The following is a 21,316-nucleotide window of genomic DNA, read 5'->3' on the forward strand; positions in this document are numbered from 1 at the left end:
TAAAACATTAACAAGACTGAGCGTTTTTAACTGAGCACACGTACCGGTGGCTAAAGGCTCCACGCTGCTCGCTAAAAGGTTCCACCACACAGCGCCGTAAAGGCCTCTAAGCCTCGTCTTCTGTCTCTCTGAGGCCCTCGGCTCTCTGTCTCCTTCACTCATTGACACTCAAACTATGTAAAAGAAAAAAGAAAAAAAAAGAAAAAGCAGCTTTGCAAAGCAGGAGCGGACGGGAAAACTCATAACTGCAGTTGGACATTTGATCCGCAGTGTCACAAGTGTGTGACAAAAGGCCCTGTGCCATGATGAGTCACGATTTTCCGTCTGAGCCAGCTCATTCACCTCGGTCCAAACCGAGACATAGTTCTGGTATTACCCTCATATCAGCGGTGAGGCCTTGACTCACTACATTTCCAACTGTAGCTTCCGCAAAGAAAAAAAAGGCTAATTTACTGGTCCTTTACGAGGGCAGATTGACTTTCTCAACTAGACAAATAGTTGTCTACTGGTGAAGTAACTGTAATGGTACTGAGCATTCTAACATACATAGGTTATGATATTTGTACCTTTAACAATACACTCAAGTGTGTGTACGTGAAGCCGTCTGTTTGGGTTTGACAATACGCACGTCTTCCTTGGAGTTAAGTCGGATGTTCAATTCTTGTTAGCCCAGTAAAATGTTTTTTTAGGAAAGTCTTAAGCACTGCTGGATCGTCCAACAGGCCAGAATCCTGGGAAATGTCATCAAGTATAATTGGTTGTTCAACAAATCCTAAAACTCACAAAAAAAAGGCCTGCTGCAGGTGACATCGTCGACTCAGTGTGTGGAGCTATGGAACTCCGCCCCCCCGCTGCTGTACAGAGCGTTGTTCAGTCCTTCATTCAAAGTTTATTGATATTGATAGTGTCGTGTGTCCAAATTGCACCACAAGGCACTCCCTTGGGTCCTTATTGATACACCGGCTGAGAGTGAAGCAGATTGGATGAACGGTTCTTTGGATTTGTGTAGGACAAGCACGCACGCGCACAATCCAATCCTTTTTGTTTATGACAATTTGGACCAAATTGGCACACAGGTCTAAACAAACTCCAAAAGGATATATCTTGATTTCTTAGCAAAAATGATTTCAGTAACTCTGACTGAGACTGCAAGTACCGTGACAACTGAGCGGCCAATTACAACCCTCAGAGTACTCAACTGGAGGTTGATCAGCAACTAACATGCTTGTTCTTAGGGCGGGTTACAAGCTTGTACTCCTTAGACACAGTAAGTGTGCGTTGGTGTGTGCGCGTGCATGCATGCATGCATGTGTGCATGTGAGACGGTCCCAGGAGAAGCAGCGGAGCAGAAAAGAGGGAGCTCAAAGCCATAAGCTCTGCTGACAATGGCAGAGTGGGAGGTCCGCTTCGCAAACACTCCGGCTTCTAAGGGCTACGAGAGGAATCTGCTGATGGAAAACCAGAGTAGCAATGTAACCCTCACGTTAAACGGCGAAAGCCAACAACCAGTACGGGAAAGCTTGGGTTCATTCTGTAGGAAACAGCCGATCGGCACACGCTACACGGCAGGTAGGAGTTCTCCCTCTGCAGTCCTCAGACGTCCTAATCCCCCGGTCGTTTCTCTCCGACCAGATTAATTGCTGCCTTTCAAGTAACCTGACAGACATTAGAGCACAAATTGCCCGTTCATTAAAAGCACCCGGGTGTTATTTCTGCAGCAGCTACTTATCAAAAGGCCAAGGCTGGGAACAAACGTCACAATTATGTGAACAGCAGTGATGTTTAAGGCTGTCGGTTCAGACGGTTAGATTAACCTCCTCCTCTGCTCTCTCTATTTTAGCGTCTTGTACAGTCTGGCTGTGGCCTATACGAGTCAACTGAATGTTCAACAAGCTGATACAGTAATGCAACAAAAAGGCTGATTGTATAGAAGTCTATGAGAAAATGACCCTACTTCTTACTTGATTTATTCCCTCAGTAAGTGTATGGTCTCAATCTCTAGTTTCAAGTCTTCTTCAATACAGCATGATGTTTATTTAGTAAATGATGGTCCATTTAGATTCAAATAGACCATAAAGCAGGGTATGCTTTAGGGTGGGCTTTCTGTGATTGACAGGTCACTGCTGCTACCAGAACCATTTACACCGTCTCTACGACATTCCTCTGCATTTCAAATATTGTAACCTCCGTTCATTAGTTGCAAAAGAAACCAACATGAAGATGGCCATAATCCAAGAAAAAATCTTGTAACTGGAGGTTTCATAACAGCAGTACACAAACCAACGGGTGATGTCACGATGACTGCGTCCACTTCTTATATACAGTCGATGATCACAATACAAGAATAGAAATACGGTTTGACCAATGTGGCGTTTATTTGCTAAAAAATATATAGAGATGAATCAATTTTTGATCCAGTTTGAATGTGCAACAAATTACATTATGATGTTAGACAAGGTAATAACTTTGCACGTGAAGAAAGTTGTATGTTGTCGTGAAACCTTTAATAATAATAATAATAATAATAATAATCAATCCTTTATTAGTCCCACAATGGGGAAATTACAATTCTCTGCATTTAACCCATCCCGGAGGAGCAGTGGGCTGCAATGAAGCGCCCGGGGAGCAACTTGGGGTTAGGTGTCTTGCTCAAGGACACCTCGGCATGTTGCCGGTAGAGGGGTTTGAACCACCAACCTTGTGGTTACGGGACAAGCGCTCTACCTCAGCGCTCTACCTCATGTGCCACAGCCGCCCACTTATTCCGTCTTGAGGTTCAAGACGGAATAAGATTCATAACGCACCCAAAAGTCGCAAAAGTGACGACTCTGAGAAGCTACAATGCCTGTAAGTTTGTATGTACAGCTTTGTTATATTCACAAATGTAACGTCATCTTACATGATGCGCTTTGTCCAGCTAGCACAATGGCATTTTTGGGGAATAAAGCCCGTTAAGCTTAGCTCCTAGCGGGACTGCTGTTTATCGGCTGCCAACAGCTCACTTTAACGTTGCAAAAAGTGGCACTTTTCTTGGGAACGGTGTCAATTTTGTTATAAAAAGAATCAACCAATCACGTTGTGCGCAACGGGTTGATTTGTACCAAAATTTATGAAAGGAATACATAAAGACTCCGGGGTCCGAACCAAGACATCAATCTATTAATGTGGGTTTCATTCCAAAATGCCTCATGTATCCATATTAGATAAAAAAAAAGAAAATTTGTGTGTATTCTGTCTCAAGTTAGCACACATGTGGCCCTTATGTTTATCTGTGTTCTTTAGAAATAAAGCCTAATAAAATATAAGTTTTATATGCAAGATTTTCTTTCTATAGGTTCAACCTTAGCATATCTTGAATTAAAAATATATATATATATATTCCAAATTATGGTAGAGTCTTTCATGTGTATTAATACTCAGAACTGTGTGGAATTGTTCAAGTTTGCTCTATTGTTGGAGAAACAGACGGTTTAACACACACACACACACACACACGTTTACATGACTGCGAAAAAGGTTGTTATTGTGACAGGGAAGTATCTGATAGTTTCAGGTTAAATCAGAAGAACAATGGCAGCTCAGAAGTGAGCAACACAGAAAGAGAGCGGCCAGTTTCAGCAGAGCTCTGCACAGTGACGTGGCCTAGTTCTACTTTCAGATATGGATTTTCCCAGGAATTCCACTTGGCAGTAGGGGAGCAATGAACTTATGTGTTGAGAAACTGGCGCATGATGGCCATATGCTGAGACTTTCATCGCATTGTTTGATTTGTGGTGAGCTCATCTCTCAGCGGAATGAGGTGACGCACAGTATTTACCTTTGATAGCAAATTAAACTGGCTTATTGACTCTTCACACACGGGTCACATTCAGCAGCTCACTCTGCTTTGAATGTGTCACCTCGGCGGCCCAATACACCATCCCAAATGTCCTTCGGTTAAATTGTGTTATCCTTCGTTCCCTGCACTTGGGTGATGTCATCAAATTCCCAGCATATCAACCGAGCCATCTGAGTTGAGAAGGGAGTCAACGGAGGAAAGGTGCATAAACATGCCTGAACACGACAATAACAACCCTCAAGAGGAGGAGGTGGCTCGACCAGCAGAGCTGCTGCATGGACTGCGTCTGTCAACGACATAGCTAGCATAGCGCCTCGGAGTAACTGTGAACGGCCAGGAAATGCCTGGAAATCCAAAACATTCTTCAGAGCTACTGCAATCAGCAGCTGGGCTGGCATTTGTTGCAAGAGAGTGCAAAACACAATAAATAAAAAAAAAAGGTGCAAAGATAATCAGCCACTCCACGAGTGACACCTGATCAAGTCATAGTGTTAAAGTACAGACACTTTCATTCATATTTATGGTTTTCAAATGCAGCTGCAGAAGACTTACAGACAGACAGACAGACAAGCAGGCGCGCGCGCACGCACACGGCGCAGAACCGGTTTGACAGCTGCTGTAGAGAGAACTGGCTTGCACACATGGGCTGATCGCATCATCACACACACACACAGTTGATAAGGCACCAAATAAAATGTAAAGTGCACATCTTTGACACCTCTCTGTGATCTCTGGCTGGACATCCCTGAGCTATTCTTGGTCGGGCTGAGGAGTACCCTCAGGTCAGCGTTGGCTGGTGTGCCGGGCTCGATTTTGTTTCAGATCGGCTGCAGTGGGAGTGGAGGGAAGGAAGGGAGGAAGGGGTGGGGTGGGGAGGTGGGAGGGGGGGGGATTGTGAGCAGTGTGAAAGCCATCAGGTGTGTTGTGCTGACACTTGGCTGAGACAGACGGTGCTGGACAGAAGAATGCGGCTGACAAGACGGAGCAGGGGGGAGGCCGTCGTGCACGGCAAACGTTACAGGAAACGCTTCCTTCCACTGTCCCCAACAGAGCAAACATGAGATCTTGTCAGCTTTGGGCGTGGCCGATAGGATATCGTATCTCCCACCAACTCACTGCCTCTTTCCTGTAATCAGAACCAGGGAGACACAGAGGAGGGGGGGGGGGGCTGACCAGGACAATGTTTACACTCAGATTGTCACTGACAGTAGTGAAATTAGGATAACTGCACCCATGAAAGGGACTTAACAGAGAATTTAAAAGGTGGCTTCCTTTGTTGGCTTTAATGCACTTTGGTAAACTGTAATTGGAATAGGGGGAATTACATAAAATGCATCGTCATAAAAGACGTGGTTCAACTGTTGGGTCAGAATACAGGATGTCTTCTGCGGGATAAGGACTGATGATGAGGGGAGTGTCAGAGAACACTGGTGTTATGGATCAGGTGGTGTCCCAGTTAACTAGTGATTGAATGTGTCAGCGTGTTCTTGGACACAAGTGTTAAAAACACGCATTGCCAAAAAAAGAAGTGCGGTCGCCTTTTGAATGTGGAAAAATCAATTTGCTGCCAAACCACTTCTGTGTTTGGGCTCTACATATACTAATATACTACACCTGTCTGAATAATACAGCCACATCACTTTGAAACCATGTCTAAGTAGCGTTCTTATTCAAATCATTTCCTTAATTGTTGGGGCCAAATACCTCATACTTAGTTACAGTGCAGACAACAGCAACAGTACCATTATGTGACATCAGTCACATATTAAAACATTTTAATTGGTGACTTACCAGCAACATGTTATTACCACCCTAATGAGTCAACTATGAAGCTGTTTTCAATAAGCATTAAACTGTTTGGTTGAATAATCCATTCTGATTGGTCACTTACAGCACCCTACAGTCTGTTATTTCTTTATAGCACACTGCCGCTGTGAATAACAGACCACTGCTATGGACACAGTTCTGATCTCCATACACAAGGAGTGGACTATTAAAAAAATTATAGTATTTTTTATTTTTTTAGCTGAAGCAATAAAATTATTTTTTAATCAGTAAATCAAATTTTTAAATCAATAATTTGTGTCTTAAGTAACTGGACCGCCTTACTTTGGGGTCCTGCTTGTCCTGTCGGGGTCTCTTTTCTAATAATGACCTGCTCGCTGTACATTATCCAATTAAATATCATCATTAAGTTTAAACAGAGTAAAGTCAAGTTTGAACTAGTATTAGAAAAACTTCCAACAAAAAAAACATGAGCTTGTATGATCGGTACAATCATATCTTGATTAATATCATGTAGACTACAAACACAGACCTGTAGAAAGACTGAAATTAGCACCTTATTCATTATTGATGAATCAGCATACTAATTGTTTAATCATTAGGTTATAGAAAAAAAAAATGGAAAAGATTCCCTTTATTATTTCGATCAGCCCAAGGTGATGTATTCAAACTGCGTGCTTTTTCCGCCACCTGTACATAACAATCTAGTTTACATAATATATCAAATAAAAACTAATTTGAGAAGCTGTCAAATGTTTGCCTTTATACATTTTTCGTATAGAAACATATAGAAAATAGTTGGAAGTTGAATCCCAATGAGAAATTTTCCTCAAATTATTCAACCCTGCCTCTGGGTCTTTAGCATAATATAATTGCCAAAATAAGGAGGCCCAGAGAAAAAAAAAACATTCCCCAAAACAAGAGAAATGTATTGGATATGCATCCTGTGGGTTTTCATGTGGACTTTGATTATATTAACGCCATTCTAAAACACAACACAACATACAGACTACATTCTCACAATGAGCTCTGTCCTGGCATATCTGCCATAAAGAGAATGAGCAAAGGGGAATGATCTGCAGCATTTCTACTTCCTGTGCAATTCCATTAGCAAGCGAGAGAAGAAGAAAAAAAAGCTTATTTTCCTGCCAGATAATGTGTTGCACATTGGGGAGAGGTGAAAACAGGAATCAGGTTAACAGTTAACAGCGCCAAACACAGCGTGACTGTCTCGAGCCAGGCGCTATGTTTGAAGTTTACAAGCAAGGGACACCTCTTTGACACCGTTCTCACCGGTGTCAGGTTAGAAAAATTAACTTTCCGTTTCAAAAAAGGTTTCCTGCATGTATATTCACATCATCTGTGCAACTCAGGAAGCCTACTCCTCTACAAAACACACTGATCTGGGAGCGGCCATTTATTTTGCCTCCATAATGGCTGCAGGTGGACTTTACCATGCAGGTGGAATAGCTGTTGAGAACAAAGGCTTTTTTTGTTTGGACTAGTCTTGTGCTGATGCAGGTGGAGTTGCAAGGACACAGCCTTTGTCCTTCAAGCAGTATCCTGTCCAGATTATGGGACTCCTTGAATGACACTTACCGCCTGTCAAAGTTGACCAAACTATGATACAATGATTTAAAGAGACAGGAGGACTATATATATATATATATATATATATATATATATATATATATATATATATATATATATATATGGCCGACTGGATACAAAAGTGTGTTAGCATTTTTATTCTACATGTTGTCGTTTTGTTGGGAATTGCCCCTGAAACTAACCAAACCGGTGAAACGCTTATTTCTCACCCCCCAAACGCACCAATTACTCATGCTTGAAACCAGACCGTTGACTCAAAGGGCGCCTACTAACATACCTGCTGGGGAGGCACGCCTTGCTGCTGAGGTCCTACGTTTCCGTAATTATGCAACCTCTATCTCCCCAGCTACTACTCACCTGGCTGCACACTTAGCAAGGCACTGGCAACATAGGTTAAACCACTCATACATGTATTGATACGTTTCTGTCACGTTACCGGGGATACGTCTTGCTTTATCATTTAGTCCAGGTGTGTGCTAAGTTGTAGACACATGGTTTACTGTAAGTTTAAGTTTAGTTAATATCAAAGCTGGGTAATGGGTGGGCAAACCAGAAACACGAGACTGGATAAATAACGCATCCTTACCAATGTACGCACAAGTACATTTGGATTCAATGTCGGTGTCGTTATAGACAGATCCTGTTTCCCATGAGACATGACTGACAAGTTTTTACCAACTCATTCAGTTAATACGGTACGGTCGGCATGGAAGAAATGCATCAAACAAACCACTACAGACAACACGAGCTGTACAAAGACGGCACACGTTTGACAGATAGTAACGTTGACTAACATTACTGAAAAGTTTAGCGTGTAATAGAATAATGTATGTAGACAGCAACGGAGCTGGTCGTTGCATATGTCGAGCTGTTTCATTTCTGAGGACTATTAGGAGTTAGCCGGCTAGCCCGTCAGCAGTCTGGCTAACCTAGCAACTTTAGTTAGCTCGAGTTGGAGCCGTTCAGGCGCCGGGCAGAAAGCAGGGCACTGTGATGAACACGGTGACGCTGGTGCAATCGTTACCCCGCTGGCGTTCAAGCACCTGTTGGCACAAGCTCCCAACCCACCTGATTCAAAACAGCCGTCGCTCAGATGATGTCCACAGTTCACAGCCGCTGGATAAGATCCCCCCCCCGGCCAGTGTCGGGTGATTTAGTTGGCTAAAGCTCTATCCTCAAAGTCGGGGGGGAAACTGTGACCAGACCGAAAGCGAGTAGCGTTACTCCTAGAATCCAAGAGAAGGTGTATTTGCCGAGGAAATAATGAGACTGAGCCCCGGTTAAACAACTGAAACGGGGACTGGTGCTCCTTGTTTTTCCACTGCCGCGCTGGTGGTAACCTCGGTGTTTCCTGCTAGGCTAAACTTCACTGTTTTGCTAACTCCTCCCTTGTGATGCGTTCAAGTGCACCTCGTTAAAGTCTCACCGAGAAATCAAAACCCGCCCCGCCCATCCCGTCCCACTTCCGCGTTGGCCTCTGTTTCAAAACATTTCATAGGTCAGTGCAGTTTTTCCTATGAGTTTTTCACCAAGGGTTTCTTTCATCATTTCCCCTGAAGCAGGATACATTCCATACTCGAAGCAAAAGTGGGTATCTTCTTCTGTTTGGGTAAAACAACAATTATTTGGATATACACAGCTGCAGCTCCCATGAGGCTTTGAGCTTGTGTCCTGGGAAATATTGTTGTTGGATGTAAACAAATGCTGATTTATGTTTGTTGAAATGATAAATTGTTTCCATTTTTGTTTTATAACGGAGACACCGAATTTATGGAGTATGGACATAAACATGTTTGTTGATGCTTATTTTTATTGCCAAATTCTTACCGTTTGTGATTATAAATTAAATTTTAAGCCACAATTGTTCTGCACACACAAATGCAATACGCTAACTAAAGTGCGGAGGAGAGAGATGCGGGTTATCACTTTGATGGGTTGTCCAACCAAAACTCTTTCTTTTTGATTGCATTCTAACGCAGCAACCTGGCAATGGCGAGCAACAGTTGCTTATAAACATTCACTATATTGACACGTAAGCACGAAACTTGGTTATTACACTACAATACCATCTGAAACCCACATTTACAAGAGAACATTCCACTATGGGTAAATCTGTCATGCAGACAATGAGTGGAAACATACTCTGGACAAGAATGCTATTTGATTTTAAACAAATCCAAGTAAAAAACGCACATCATTTGATCTGACCTTTTCTTTTGGTCAAAACGAAGGTATATGAAAACATACACATATACCAAAGCTTCTTCAGAGCTTCCTTACAGCAAAAAAATAAAGCAAGACAGGAACTTTTGTTTATTTTTTTTTATTTTAAATCAAGATACCAAAGAAAAAGTAACATTTTTAATCTTGTTAATTCCAATTTTGATAATTTCATTTTAAATAGCGGGCAGGCTGAGATAAACAGAATATTTTGAAAATAAGACTTCCAGTATAACCTTTGAAACAAAAGCGCAACAGTTACTTTTTAAAACAACAACAAAACCTTCATTCAAATAAACTGGCATACTATTAAAGCCCCCGGAGCGCTACGGCTCATCCCAGAGATGTTTTCACTTAATCTGCTTGATTAGATTTAAGACTGTGTGTGCGAATCCAGACCGTGTGTGTGATTTATTCTAGCTGACCCAAACGAACACCTCCAGTATAAACTGCAGTATACGTTGTATGAGTATATTAAATTAACCGTCAATTCACAATTCTCATCATAGATCTGCCCATAATCAAGCAGATGAGCGGATGTCTAATTAGCCAGAATAATTTAAAACACCTGTGTGAGTTTGCAGGGACTTTAAAGTTACTTAGCTCTTGGCCATTATTGGATGGAAGTTGACACACAGTCCTGATATTTTATTGCCTTACAAAGTTATAATGGCTAATGTATTCACATACGACTTACACATCCAGCACACAATAACACAGGTTTTTGGACCACCTGATGAATGTTGGAACATGCAGTCTCCTTTTAGCTATGATTTTGATCTCCACCAACTCCTGAAAGCTACCCAATGTTCCACCAGCTAATCTCTAACTGTGTCTGTCTGGTGTACAGGTGAAACAATGTCTTACTACGAAGGCACTTTAGCAGAATGCTTCTCAATCAGCTTGTGCGCATAACGGCAAATCAGTTTAACTTTAACAGTGAAAATTGAAAGGAAATGAAAAGGCCCATAAAGAGGAATGAATCTGTTATAAAGCAGAGATGAGTTGATAAATGTTAGGGCAGACTGAGAGCCCGGGCTCCCTCTGAAGGAGTGGTGACATAGAAAGTTGGGGTTCCACTGTATCGCTCCTATTAAGGAAAAAATGACAAACATACAAACACACACAAAAACTCAATGAGTACTTAAACCATAGTAACCTTCAACCAATAATAAATCTGAAACAAATCACTAAAATTGGAGAGCTAAAGTCTAAAGCTGTATGAGAGCACACTGATGTTTATTGCGGTGAATGTGAATAAGCATTTTAAAAACAGACTGTCCATCTAGAGGGGCTGCAGAGCCATTCTGTGCTCCTCACAGTTCGAGGAAGGAAGTTCAAAGAGGGAGCAAGAAGAAGGAACCACCGGTTTTGTTTCCTGCAACGAGACACCTTTCCTCCTCGGCCAAGATGCATCTTTTCCTCCTCCAGATTTAAACACTGAGTCCATAACTCATCGGACTCCCCCTATAAGTCATTCAAAAGGCGGCAGCTGGATATAGCCCTCCCTCAGGGAAATACAGTCAGTTTAACTTATCATGAAATCATGTGAATAAGCTGATTCTAATGTGGAGCCTTGATGCAGATTTTTTTTATTTGTTGGAAAAATATACATTTATTATTAGTCAAGTCTGATAAAATGTTATCTTTCCATTCCTGTCAACTATGTAGAAAACCCAGCAAAAAACTTTCAAAATTAAACTTAAAAATAGGAACTAAATGAGAGAAAAAAATGTAACTCTCCCATCTGATGTATGTTTTAGGTCTAAAGCTGAATTTCTAAGTCTGAAAGGCAATGTGATATCACAGACCAAACTAGACCTAACTGAAACTACCTCTTAACGGCGCATTACGTTGTGGTGGCACGGAATGTGGTAAAATTGCGTGTCAACAATACTGAAACAATTTCAGGTTTAAAACAACAGAACCACTTCTTTAGGATTAGGAAACAAAACTACTTCTTTAGGATTAGGCAACAAAACTACTTCTTTAGGATTAGCAAACAAAACTACTTCTTTAGGTTAAAGCAACATAAAGACTTTGTAGAGTTTAGGCAACAAAACTACTTCTTTAGGTTTAGACAACAAAACCACTTGGTAAGATTTAGGTAACAAAACTACTTATTTAGGTTAAGGAAACCAAAGATTATGGTTTGGGTAACGGAACTTTTTATGTAAGAAGTTTTGTAAAGGACATAGTTCTTTGTGGTATGTCATTTTACATCCCACACATTGACTTTTGGTTTCACACGGGACACAAACAGTGGTCTCCTGGGTGAAAGTCCTGTTTTTGTTAGACGACACTCTCGTATCTATGCATTGCGGGAAACAGCTAGCCTAGCTCAAACTTCAAATTTCTTTGCCATCAGCTGATTACAATGATCGTTGCCCGGCAACCTCCCTGCAAAGTTGGCCCCCTCCCCCGCCTCAATGACACCAGAAGTGCTCGCCAGCAGGTGAAAGCCATCCCCAGATATACTCTCTCTATACTCTGGAACCAGCTTTGTCCAAGATCCCAGAAAGAGGGCCGGGCTTTTAAGCATTTTTGCAGCAACCAAGTTTGTCACAGGGTGAAACTTCTATTTTTTTTTTTTTCAAGGCTTTGACTAGAGCTCAGCCCTTGACAAGCCGGAGTGAGGTGCAGTTAAGTATTTCCGCCGGGTCGGGAGTCACCAGATCAACCTTGAAACCTTCGGCCAAAGACACCTTCAGCAGCTCCTCTACAAACTCCTGCATGTCCTTGATATCGCTGGGGTTCCAGTGCATGTTCGTGATGTCGTCCGACTGCGCAAGCTCAGGGTTGGAGACGGTTAGCCCCCGGTAGGACTGCTTGTCGTACTGGTCCTGTGGGAGTTCGTCAGGCCTTGGCACCCACTCCAGTTTCAGCCTGTTCTGAGACGGGTTGCAGGGACGGGGGTTTGCGAGACCCTGGGGCGTTCTGTAGGAGAAGCGCTCACAGAGGAGGGCCAGGAAGGCCCTCCAGGTACAAAAGAGGTCAACTGTGAAGGCTCGCACTGAGCATGTGCGGAGTTCATAGTTTTCCGGCCCATGGCGCAAGTTAAAGTGGAGAACGCGGACCTGGAATGAGAGGGCAGACTGTGCTGACTACACATTCTCCAGAGTGTACACAAACAAAAGAACCGGTCTGTCCATGTCCATGTGCAAACACACATTTTCTACTCACAAACTGTGTTGATGGTAAACATAAACTGATTCTCAAAAGGTTACTCAATGCCAGTCATATCTATAATTTTGGATTTCCCAACTAAAAGTCAGGCTGATCGACGCTATAACATTCTTATGCAGTTTTCTGTTTAACCCAACCGAAATTCAAATTCAGTCAAAAGCTGGCATTTTGAGGGTTGGGCTTATTTACCAAGAGTTAGATGACCATTGTGTGGGTATACCTAATATGAAGCTAATTTAGCTAAGCACAAAGACTGAAAACAGCTAGCCAGGCTCTGTCCTAAAGTAACAAACTTTGCGATGTTAAAAACCCGCTAATTGACACATTCTTCACAAATTCCAAAAGAGTGTTAACATGAAATCACGGTTTTAGGGTGTGTGTATATATTTCTCGGGATGGCAATTTCATTTATTGTTTTTACACTTGTTTGTACGAATTAAACAAACAAGGTATAACGTCTTATTGGTGAGCTTTAGCGTACCGTCTCAACAGAGCCATGCTAGCTTTTACACCACCGCCTCTAATCTTTGTGCTAAGCTAAATTAGCCGGCCGCTTCATATTTAGCATACTGATACGCAGAGAGCGGTGTCAATCTTCTCCTATAACTCTCAGCATGAAAACAAATAAAGTGTGTTTCATAAAATGTTTATCTGTCACACAAGGCGCCTCATATGCCAACTTCGGTTGCCACTAAGGAAGTGTGCAGAAGATTGATGAACTTTTTTTCATTCCAGGAACTGATCCCTACTGATGTTTCTTTTCATGAGCAGTGAACAAACTGTAGTTTTATTATGTGGCCCGTATTAATTAAAGACCTTTTCCTCTATTTTAAGATATAACTGGCTCTATTTGGTTAAGTGATGAGGTTTAAGTAGGTGAATGGCAGAATCCAGTAGTCTATGGTAAAGGTTTTTAACGATGGACAACATGACAGTTCCCCAAAGGTGAAGCCAAAGCATCTCGATCAACCCCCCTGGTGGCTGGCTGTAGAAATCTCAAGATGGCAGCTCCCGTATCTGGGATATTTTGGCTTCGCTTTTGTACAGTGGGAGGAAGTGGAGACAAGTTGTCCATCTCTATTTATCTAAATGCTGCCGTCCAAAATCACACAGGTGACTGAGTTCACAGCTGTAACTGCTCGTCTGAAAGCACCTTAATGGATCCAACAACCAGGGAAATCTCTGAAGAGATTCTCTTAATATATTCATCATCATATCGCCTTATCTTACATGGGAATGTGAAAAGCTATATCATACCAATTGTGTCCATGGTCTGCCTAGTCAATATCTAATCTGAACTTAAACTCAAATAATGGGCCTCATGCAATAACATTTTCTTATCCAAAATCTCGGAACTGGACAAACTTGTTGTGAAATTGATAGTTTTGCCCTCTTGGGATTTGATCATTTTGCATAATCAGCTACCCCTAAGCTGCAATATAAGTCTACCAGTTCCATTCCGTTTGTGGGATGGATTCATTCACAAAAATGAATGGAGGGAAGAATTTCCCACTGCATTAGGCCCATTGACTTGATTCAAATAAAAAAATAAAAAAACCCAACCTTTTTAAAAAACATACCTTGGAATCAACATTCACCACAATCATGGCTCCTAGCGGCCCTCCTCTAAGGCTGAGAGGAACCGACGCCTCGTAGCGGCAGATCTCCTCCAGCAGGGGCCGTATCTGGAAGAAATCTGCCTCCCTCCGCAGCAGGGCCAGCTCTGAAAAGCCATCCGGCAGGTCCAGGGAGCTGGAGCGCAGATAGTTCAGAATGTACCGGAAGACTTTGCCGTCTCTGTCTATGAAGACGTTCCCTCCGTTATCTCTCAGCGCGGGGATTTGTCCGCTGAACATTGCGCCGAGCATGGAGTCGCGGCAGCGTGTCAGGGTGTCCAGGGTGGTGGTGTAGATTTCTCCGCCTACGTTCAGTGACACCGGGTCCCGGAGAGAGGTCCTGTTGCTGTTGTCATCCGGTGAGTTGAGGTTTGGCATCTTGGTGGCAAGGCGATCGTGGAGTCCTCTCTGATGTTGTTATTGGGAGGACGAGGATCCCTTCTGCTCTGATCAGGAATGCTGAGGACTGAGGGTAACTGAGGGTATGTGGATGTTTCAAGTGCTTCTTTTGTTTCCGAGAGAGACTTGACAGCGAGTAGCCAGGATACGGCCAAGTGAGAAAAGATGCAAGGACATCTGCCAAGTCCGTTTCCAAAGCTGAAAATTTAGGAAGTTTCAAACATAAGAAAAATAAGTCTGCTGCTCTTTTCCGTCTCATTTTTGCCAAGCAGAAGTGTCATCCTTATAAGTTCCTGTGAATCTCTGCGGTTAAATGTACATCTTTGTCCATTAGGAGTGGTGTCAGCAAACAGCAGGCCCACAGTTTGACTGTGTTAACAGCAGAAAGGCAGCAGGGCCACGGTGACCGGACCAGCATGCTAATAACTGGACACTTGTGGCTCTGCGAAGCTGGCTTTTATTCTCAGCTCATACCCCCCTGATCTGTCTCACACTCTCTCTCACACTCACACTCTCACTCTCACACACACACACACACACACACACACACACAGGAGCTGTCTGAGCAAGACACGAGGGACTGGGCAATTTGTCTGAAATGCGCCCCTTAAAGTGACAGACAGAACATTGAATGTGCTCTTTATCCCCTGTGAACAAATGAACAATGTCCTCAGACACTTTTCATTTCAAATGCCCTTAGGATTGAAAAGATTTTCCCAGAAAACAGAATCATGAAAACAGAAAATGTTCAAACTCCCCAACTAAACAAAACGAACAAACCTGACTTTGTTGCTCCTGCTGCATCATGTTGCAGGATGAGACTAAGTCAGCCGAATATGTATAAGTCAGTTACTTGCTACAAATGGGATCTTCAAAAGTAAATGATATCAGTCTGAACCAGTTTTAATTTCATCAACCAAATTTCTGTCATTAAATATTTATTTTTCGCAAACAAAGCAAGAACAAAACTAAATAAAAAGTAACCACATGAAAATGAGAACTAAGAAGGAATGTAGTCAACAAATAAAAACTAAACAACAATGTGAAAGGCGGACGAATGGAAGATGCTGAATCACTGTTTAATCAGGCAGCAACCTCTTTCTGCCGAGTGAAGCCAATGCGGAAGTGTCTTAGAACTTGTCTTCTTCAATACAGCATGATGTTCATTTAGTAAATTATGGTTCATTCAGAATCAAATAGACCATAAAGCAGGGTACGCTTTAGGGCGGACTTACTGTGATTGACAGGTTGCTGCCTCTACCGGAGCCGTATACGGCGTCCCTACATCAATCTACCTAATTCCAAATATGGTAACTTCCGTTCATTGGGTTAAAAAAAAACAATAACATAGCGACGGCCATAATCCAAGATGGCTACAGTGAATTCGCAGAGCAACAGTCCAGAGATCAATTGGTGATGTCACAATGACTACGTCCACTTGTTAAATACAGTCTAAGGTATCTACCAGCTCTCTGTATATGAATTAAAAAGAAAATACCTTATCTGTTGATGATAATCCTGATAATTCCCTTACAGTCTCTAAAGTTCAAGGTGTTTGAACGTGTGTGTGTGTGTGTGTGTGTGTGTTTTAACCTGTATGTGGAGTATAGTCCTGTCAATGGCGTGGGCCTGCAGTAAAGTCACGGTGCATCCGCCGAATCCTCCGCCGGTCATCCGGCTGCCGAACACCCCCTCCACCTCCAGGGCTGCGGACACCAGCTCGTCCAGCTCCCTGCAGCTCACCTCGTACAAGTCTCTGACATAGGGACACCCGGTTAGCACTCACGCCTCGCACATTTTGTCCTAAACACTGGCTCTAAGGTTCCACGGGTGTGATACAGCTTCTTTAACTTTTACCTGAGGGAGTTGTGGCTCTCCACCATAAGCACACCGAACTCTTTGTAGGCTCCTCTCTTCAGGGCTTCGGCAGCTTTGACGGTTCTTTCTATCTCTTCAATCACGTGACGAGCTCGTCGATAGGTTACGTCATCCAGTCTGTCCCTTGCCTCTGAAATGATAGGGAAGGTATGGACTTCAAACGCTATGTCGGGCTTCAAGATCATTGGATGTTAGTTAAAATCAATTTCCTTAATCGGAATACACAGCATTGATATAGCAACGCAACTATTTCCTATGTAAAGATATGGTTGAATTATGTATTCCTGAGCAGAGAATGAAGTCACTGTCCCTCTGTGTGTGTTGTTATCCAGGCGGCAACCTCCTGTTCTGCCGAGTGAAGCCGATGCGGAAGAGTCTTAAAACTTGTATTCTCTTTTCTGACCAGCAGGAGGCGACTCTTCTGGTTGCAAAAAGAACTCTGATGTATAGAAGTCTATGAGAAAATGACCCTACTTCTGACTTGATTTATTACCTTAGTAAACATTATAAACACGAGTTTATGGTCTCAATCTCTAGTTTTAAGTCTTCTTCAATACAGCATGATGTTCATTTGGTAAATTATGGTTTATTTAGAGGGGTTGGAACTTTTGAACAGACAGGCTAGCACTAGATCACTGGGGCAGGACAAGCCGTACGAGACCCAAGGGGAGAGGGTCGATGAAAGACGGGACAAGACAGAATTACATGAATGGAAGGATGGTAGGACAGGGCAGGAGTTAAGACGGCAAGATAGTCCATGACAGAGCAGGATAAGGCATCATTAAATAAGACAGAAAGGGACAGGAGGATTAAAAATATATATACTTCACACCCTCCAGGTCCTTAATGGTGGCATCTCTGAGACTGTCCTTTCCCAGGATGGAGGCAGCCTCCTCACACCGCCTGCGTCTCATGGGGTACTCACTGCCGGTCAGAGAGTGCTTCACATTGGAGTTGGTGATGAGAATGACCAAGCCTGGATCTGACAGAGGGACTGGGGTGGCCTCCAGCGACCTGAGTCCAAACACAAACAAGTACATTATGAAATTGGTGGATGTAAATATGTCCCTCCTCTCAGAAACGTTTTGCCAAAAACATGCCAACATCGTAACAGAGAAGAGACGGAACGTTTTTACTATTGAATGTTACCAAAAAAATGTTGGATTAACCCACTCTCATTAGATGTTTAAATTACCTGCAGTCTATGAGTAAGGCATGGCCCTCTCTGCCGAGAACAGACACAAACTGATCCATAATGCCACAGGGCACACTGGCATGAGTGTGTTCAGCCTTCTGGCAGGCTACCGCTGTTAATACCTTGTCTCCTTCATCTGAAAAAATAAGAAAGATGTAGAGTGAATACAGGAGGCAACTTCCAGTTCTGAAAAGTGAAGCCCATGCAGAAGTGCCTTGAACTTGCATTCACTCTATTGACCAGCAGGGGGCGACTCCTCTGGTTGCAAAAATAAGTCAAATTGTATAAAAGTCTATGAGAAAATGACCCTTCTTCTCTCTTGATTTATTCCCTCAGTAAACATTGTAAACATGAGTTTATGGTCTCAATCTCTAGTTTCAAGTCTTCTTCAATACAGCATGATGTTCATTTAGTAAATTATGGTCCATTTAGAGTCAAACAGACCATAAAGCAGGGTATGGTTTATGGTCTATGGTCTATGGAATTGTCTAATTTAGCTCTTGGTGGTACTTAGCGCCACCCTCTCGTGTCACTTCTGGTTGCAAAGAAAACAAGATGGCTACAGCCAAAAACAAAGATGGCGAAGGCAAAAAAAAAAAAGAGGTTGACGGCAAAAACGCCAAAACTCAAGGCTTCAAAACCGTAGGCGGCAAACCAATGACTGACGTCACGGTAACTGCCTCCACTTCTTACATACAGTCTTTGAGTATAAACCAAAAATCCAGGCTGGAAAAATAACCCAGAAGGGTTGCAGAAGTGTCTTATTGAATTTTAGCCTCAACTGCAGCAGAACTTTAGGGTGTAATTAAGCAATAATCATAATGTAAACACTAACTCGTCAGTTTGCCGATGCGTCGATCCAAAATTGGCCTTTTCTTGAAAAACAAAAGAAAATCACTGGACATCATCCATCTCTAATATAATGATAGATTCCTTCCTGACTGCACTGACTGAACATCAGAGTCACGCTGGTCCGACTGTACTCAGATTCTGACCTGGCTTGAGTTGCTGCAGGAATGTGTAGCAAGCCACCTCCAGAGAGGCGGAACTGGACAGACCTCCTCCCAGGGGGACACTGCTCGCTATCACCGCCCTGAAACCCGGGACAGGAGGAGCTGAAGCACACGAGACAGACAGGGAGACAGTACACATATAATAAATACGCTGCAGTGTCCAACCAAAGCAGGTCAAAAACGTGAGAAATGCTGGAGATCTGATCTCATTCACTTTGACAGGACTACATTTGCTGTGTGAGGTGAACACTTGAAGTATTATTATTAGTAATATTTATTTTCTTTAAGTGTAATGTATATTGTAGCTATGGATACACTCATTGCTTAGTTTACCCCGGTAATGCTGAATAACTCCCTTCACATAGTTTGCCCAGCTGGGTAAACCCGGCGGAAGCGGAGATCCATCACTGGGCAGGCTGAAGTCCACCCTCCGAGGCTCGTCAGCATCCTCAGTTGCCGTTACCACGGTAACATCCGGGCCAGAGGTTTGACTCCCAACAACCACAGTCACCAGGGGCAGCGCCTGGCTCACCAAACACAAACAAACCCAATGCAGCTGAGTGGTTATCTTTTCCTCTTTGTCACAGGGGAAATAACCCAAAAAAAACAAAACAGGAAGGATAACATTTCCTGCTTATTACTGATATGTGGAACTGTATTTCGTGTTCTAGTCCTTAGGTTCTTCTCTTCTGTTACGACTACAGGAAATAACGTAGTAATAGTAATAATGTAGTTTTTTTTTTTTTACTTAATGTTAATAATCAAGTTGGGGAAGTTGCATATTGTGGTGTCTCTTTCTTTTTTTACCTTGTTCACCTGTATTGACCAAACTTCCCAGTTTCATTCATATCTTTATTCTGACGTTTTTTTAAAGTTTTTTATGGCCAAAAAAAAGGAACCAAAATATGAATTTGGCTTAATCCAATGTTCAGATTTCTGTTCTGGAGATGTATGCAAATTAGCACATATTTAATAAAGATATATATTTAATAAAGATATATATATATATATATATATATATATATATATATATATATATATATATATATATATATATATATATATATATATATATATATATATATATATATATATATATATATATATATATATATATGTATTGTCTTAATTTAATTTAAATTATGAGCTGGTAATATCAATGGTGAATATACCCCTATCAACCTGGGGTATATTTTGAACAACAACGCTGTTGTTAACACAATATTACAGAGCAGGCCAGTCACTGCAGAACGTTACATGTCCAACAGTAGAGTAACTCCTTACAATGTCATGAAGATGACAAGAGCCTGTTCATGTGCGCCAACAGGCAATACAATAAAACATTCAATTGCCATAATTTCACACGAGATTTGGTGTGACAGACAATCAACAGTGTTTCCCTGTTCACACAAATCACACTGGTAAAGTGTTTGAGCCAGCGGAGGGACCAGTCGTGAAGTTACCATCGGAAGCACAAATCCCTGGTTGTAGTCGGTGTGCTCCCCGATCAGGTTGACTCTTCCCGGGGCACACACCGCCGTCTGAGGAGCCCCCCCCCCCGAACACCTCCCCGTACAGACGGATAGCATCAGCAACGAGTTCGGGTACACTTGGAAAAGAACTGGCCATTTTTTTTTAAACTACTTTAAACTATATCAACGTCACATGCGCACAAAATCCCCCAAAATGATATATGGGTGATTTAACAGCTAACAAAAAAAATGCTAAGTTCTTATGGCATGTCAGGTGCTGTTTACTTCCTGGTGGGTGTGGCCGAATAGTTTAATGTGTAGCTCTGATTGGTGGGAAGAGGTCACGTGACACAGTTTGCTATTCCAGCTCTTTATTTCAACGTCGGAACACTGCTTTTTCACAAACAATATTTCCCTCTGTGATGTACTGAAGTAGAAGTTTAAAGTTGCATAACATGGAAATACTACAGTAATAGTACCTTGAAATTCCACTTAAGTTTCCTACAAGAGCAACTGTTCATCTCATAGACTGAATGCAGTACTTCATACGGAGTGGGGCTCCCCCTGGTGGCCACTGTCCCACCATGCATCAAATGCTCCGGTGGCCACCCCGTGCACACAAAGGTCGAAGGTTCAAGTCCCTGAGAGTTTTTTTTATAACTGAGCCACAAGTGTCCAGTTATTAGCATGCTGGTCCGGTCACCGTGGCCCTGCTGCCTTTCTGCTGTTAACACAGTCAAACTGTGGGCCTGCTGTTTGCTGACACCACTCCTAATGGGGAACTACATCAACTTTCAAAATAAATTCATGTTATTCCTATGGCCTTAAACAGTGCCAGAATATTAGTGACCACCAAAAAATCTCTCCTAAATTCAAAATGTGTTCATTTGATTTGTTGCATCTGAATGTCCACACTAACGTGCTATTTAGTATGCTAAAACAGTATGAGATTGTTTTTGCATGTCTGAAACCTTGGCTTTGAAACCAATGGTACTTTTTGCATATTCTCGTGATAGTATGCAAACACTACGTGGGCATTAATATCCCACAATACAATAAGTAGTGACGCCAGTATTAACTGAGGATTGCAGACACCACTGTAA

General features: G+C 42.4%; 3 protein-coding genes across 3 annotated transcripts in view; all 3 read right to left on the reverse strand.

Moving 5' to 3' along the window:
- llgl2 (LLGL scribble cell polarity complex component 2) overlaps positions 1-8,611 on the reverse strand; it is a 30,613-nt gene extending 22,002 nt beyond the window's left edge. The window contains exon 1 of the mRNA XM_054598716.1: positions 8,303-8,611. The gene's annotated coding sequence lies outside the window, so the exon portion shown is untranslated. The remainder of the gene's footprint in view (positions 1-8,302) is intronic.
- Positions 8,612-9,557: 946 nt separating this feature from the next.
- On the reverse strand, positions 9,558-20,495 carry galk1 (galactokinase 1). The gene is given in 9 exon segments (XM_054598920.1): positions 9,558-10,544; positions 16,249-16,411; positions 16,513-16,663; positions 17,366-17,547; positions 17,729-17,864; positions 18,724-18,843; positions 19,075-19,264; positions 20,205-20,297; positions 20,299-20,495. Coding segments are annotated over 9 exon segments (1,182 nt in total). The 5' UTR covers positions 20,371-20,495; the 3' UTR covers positions 9,558-10,469.
- Positions 11,826-14,793, reverse strand: LOC129091339 (BTB/POZ domain-containing protein KCTD21-like). The gene is made up of 2 exons (XM_054598921.1): positions 14,221-14,793; positions 11,826-12,531 (listed from the first exon to the last, which is right to left on the reverse strand). Exons 1-2 carry the CDS (start codon positions 14,632-14,634, stop codon positions 12,067-12,069), a joined length of 879 nt encoding a protein of 292 aa, XP_054454896.1. The 5' UTR covers positions 14,635-14,793; the 3' UTR covers positions 11,826-12,066.
- Positions 20,496-21,316: the final 821 nt, after the last annotated feature.

This window comes from Anoplopoma fimbria, chromosome 5 (assembly GCF_027596085.1).
Source record: "Anoplopoma fimbria isolate UVic2021 breed Golden Eagle Sablefish chromosome 5, Afim_UVic_2022, whole genome shotgun sequence".
Classification (NCBI taxonomy): domain Eukaryota; kingdom Metazoa; phylum Chordata; class Actinopteri; order Perciformes; family Anoplopomatidae; genus Anoplopoma; species Anoplopoma fimbria.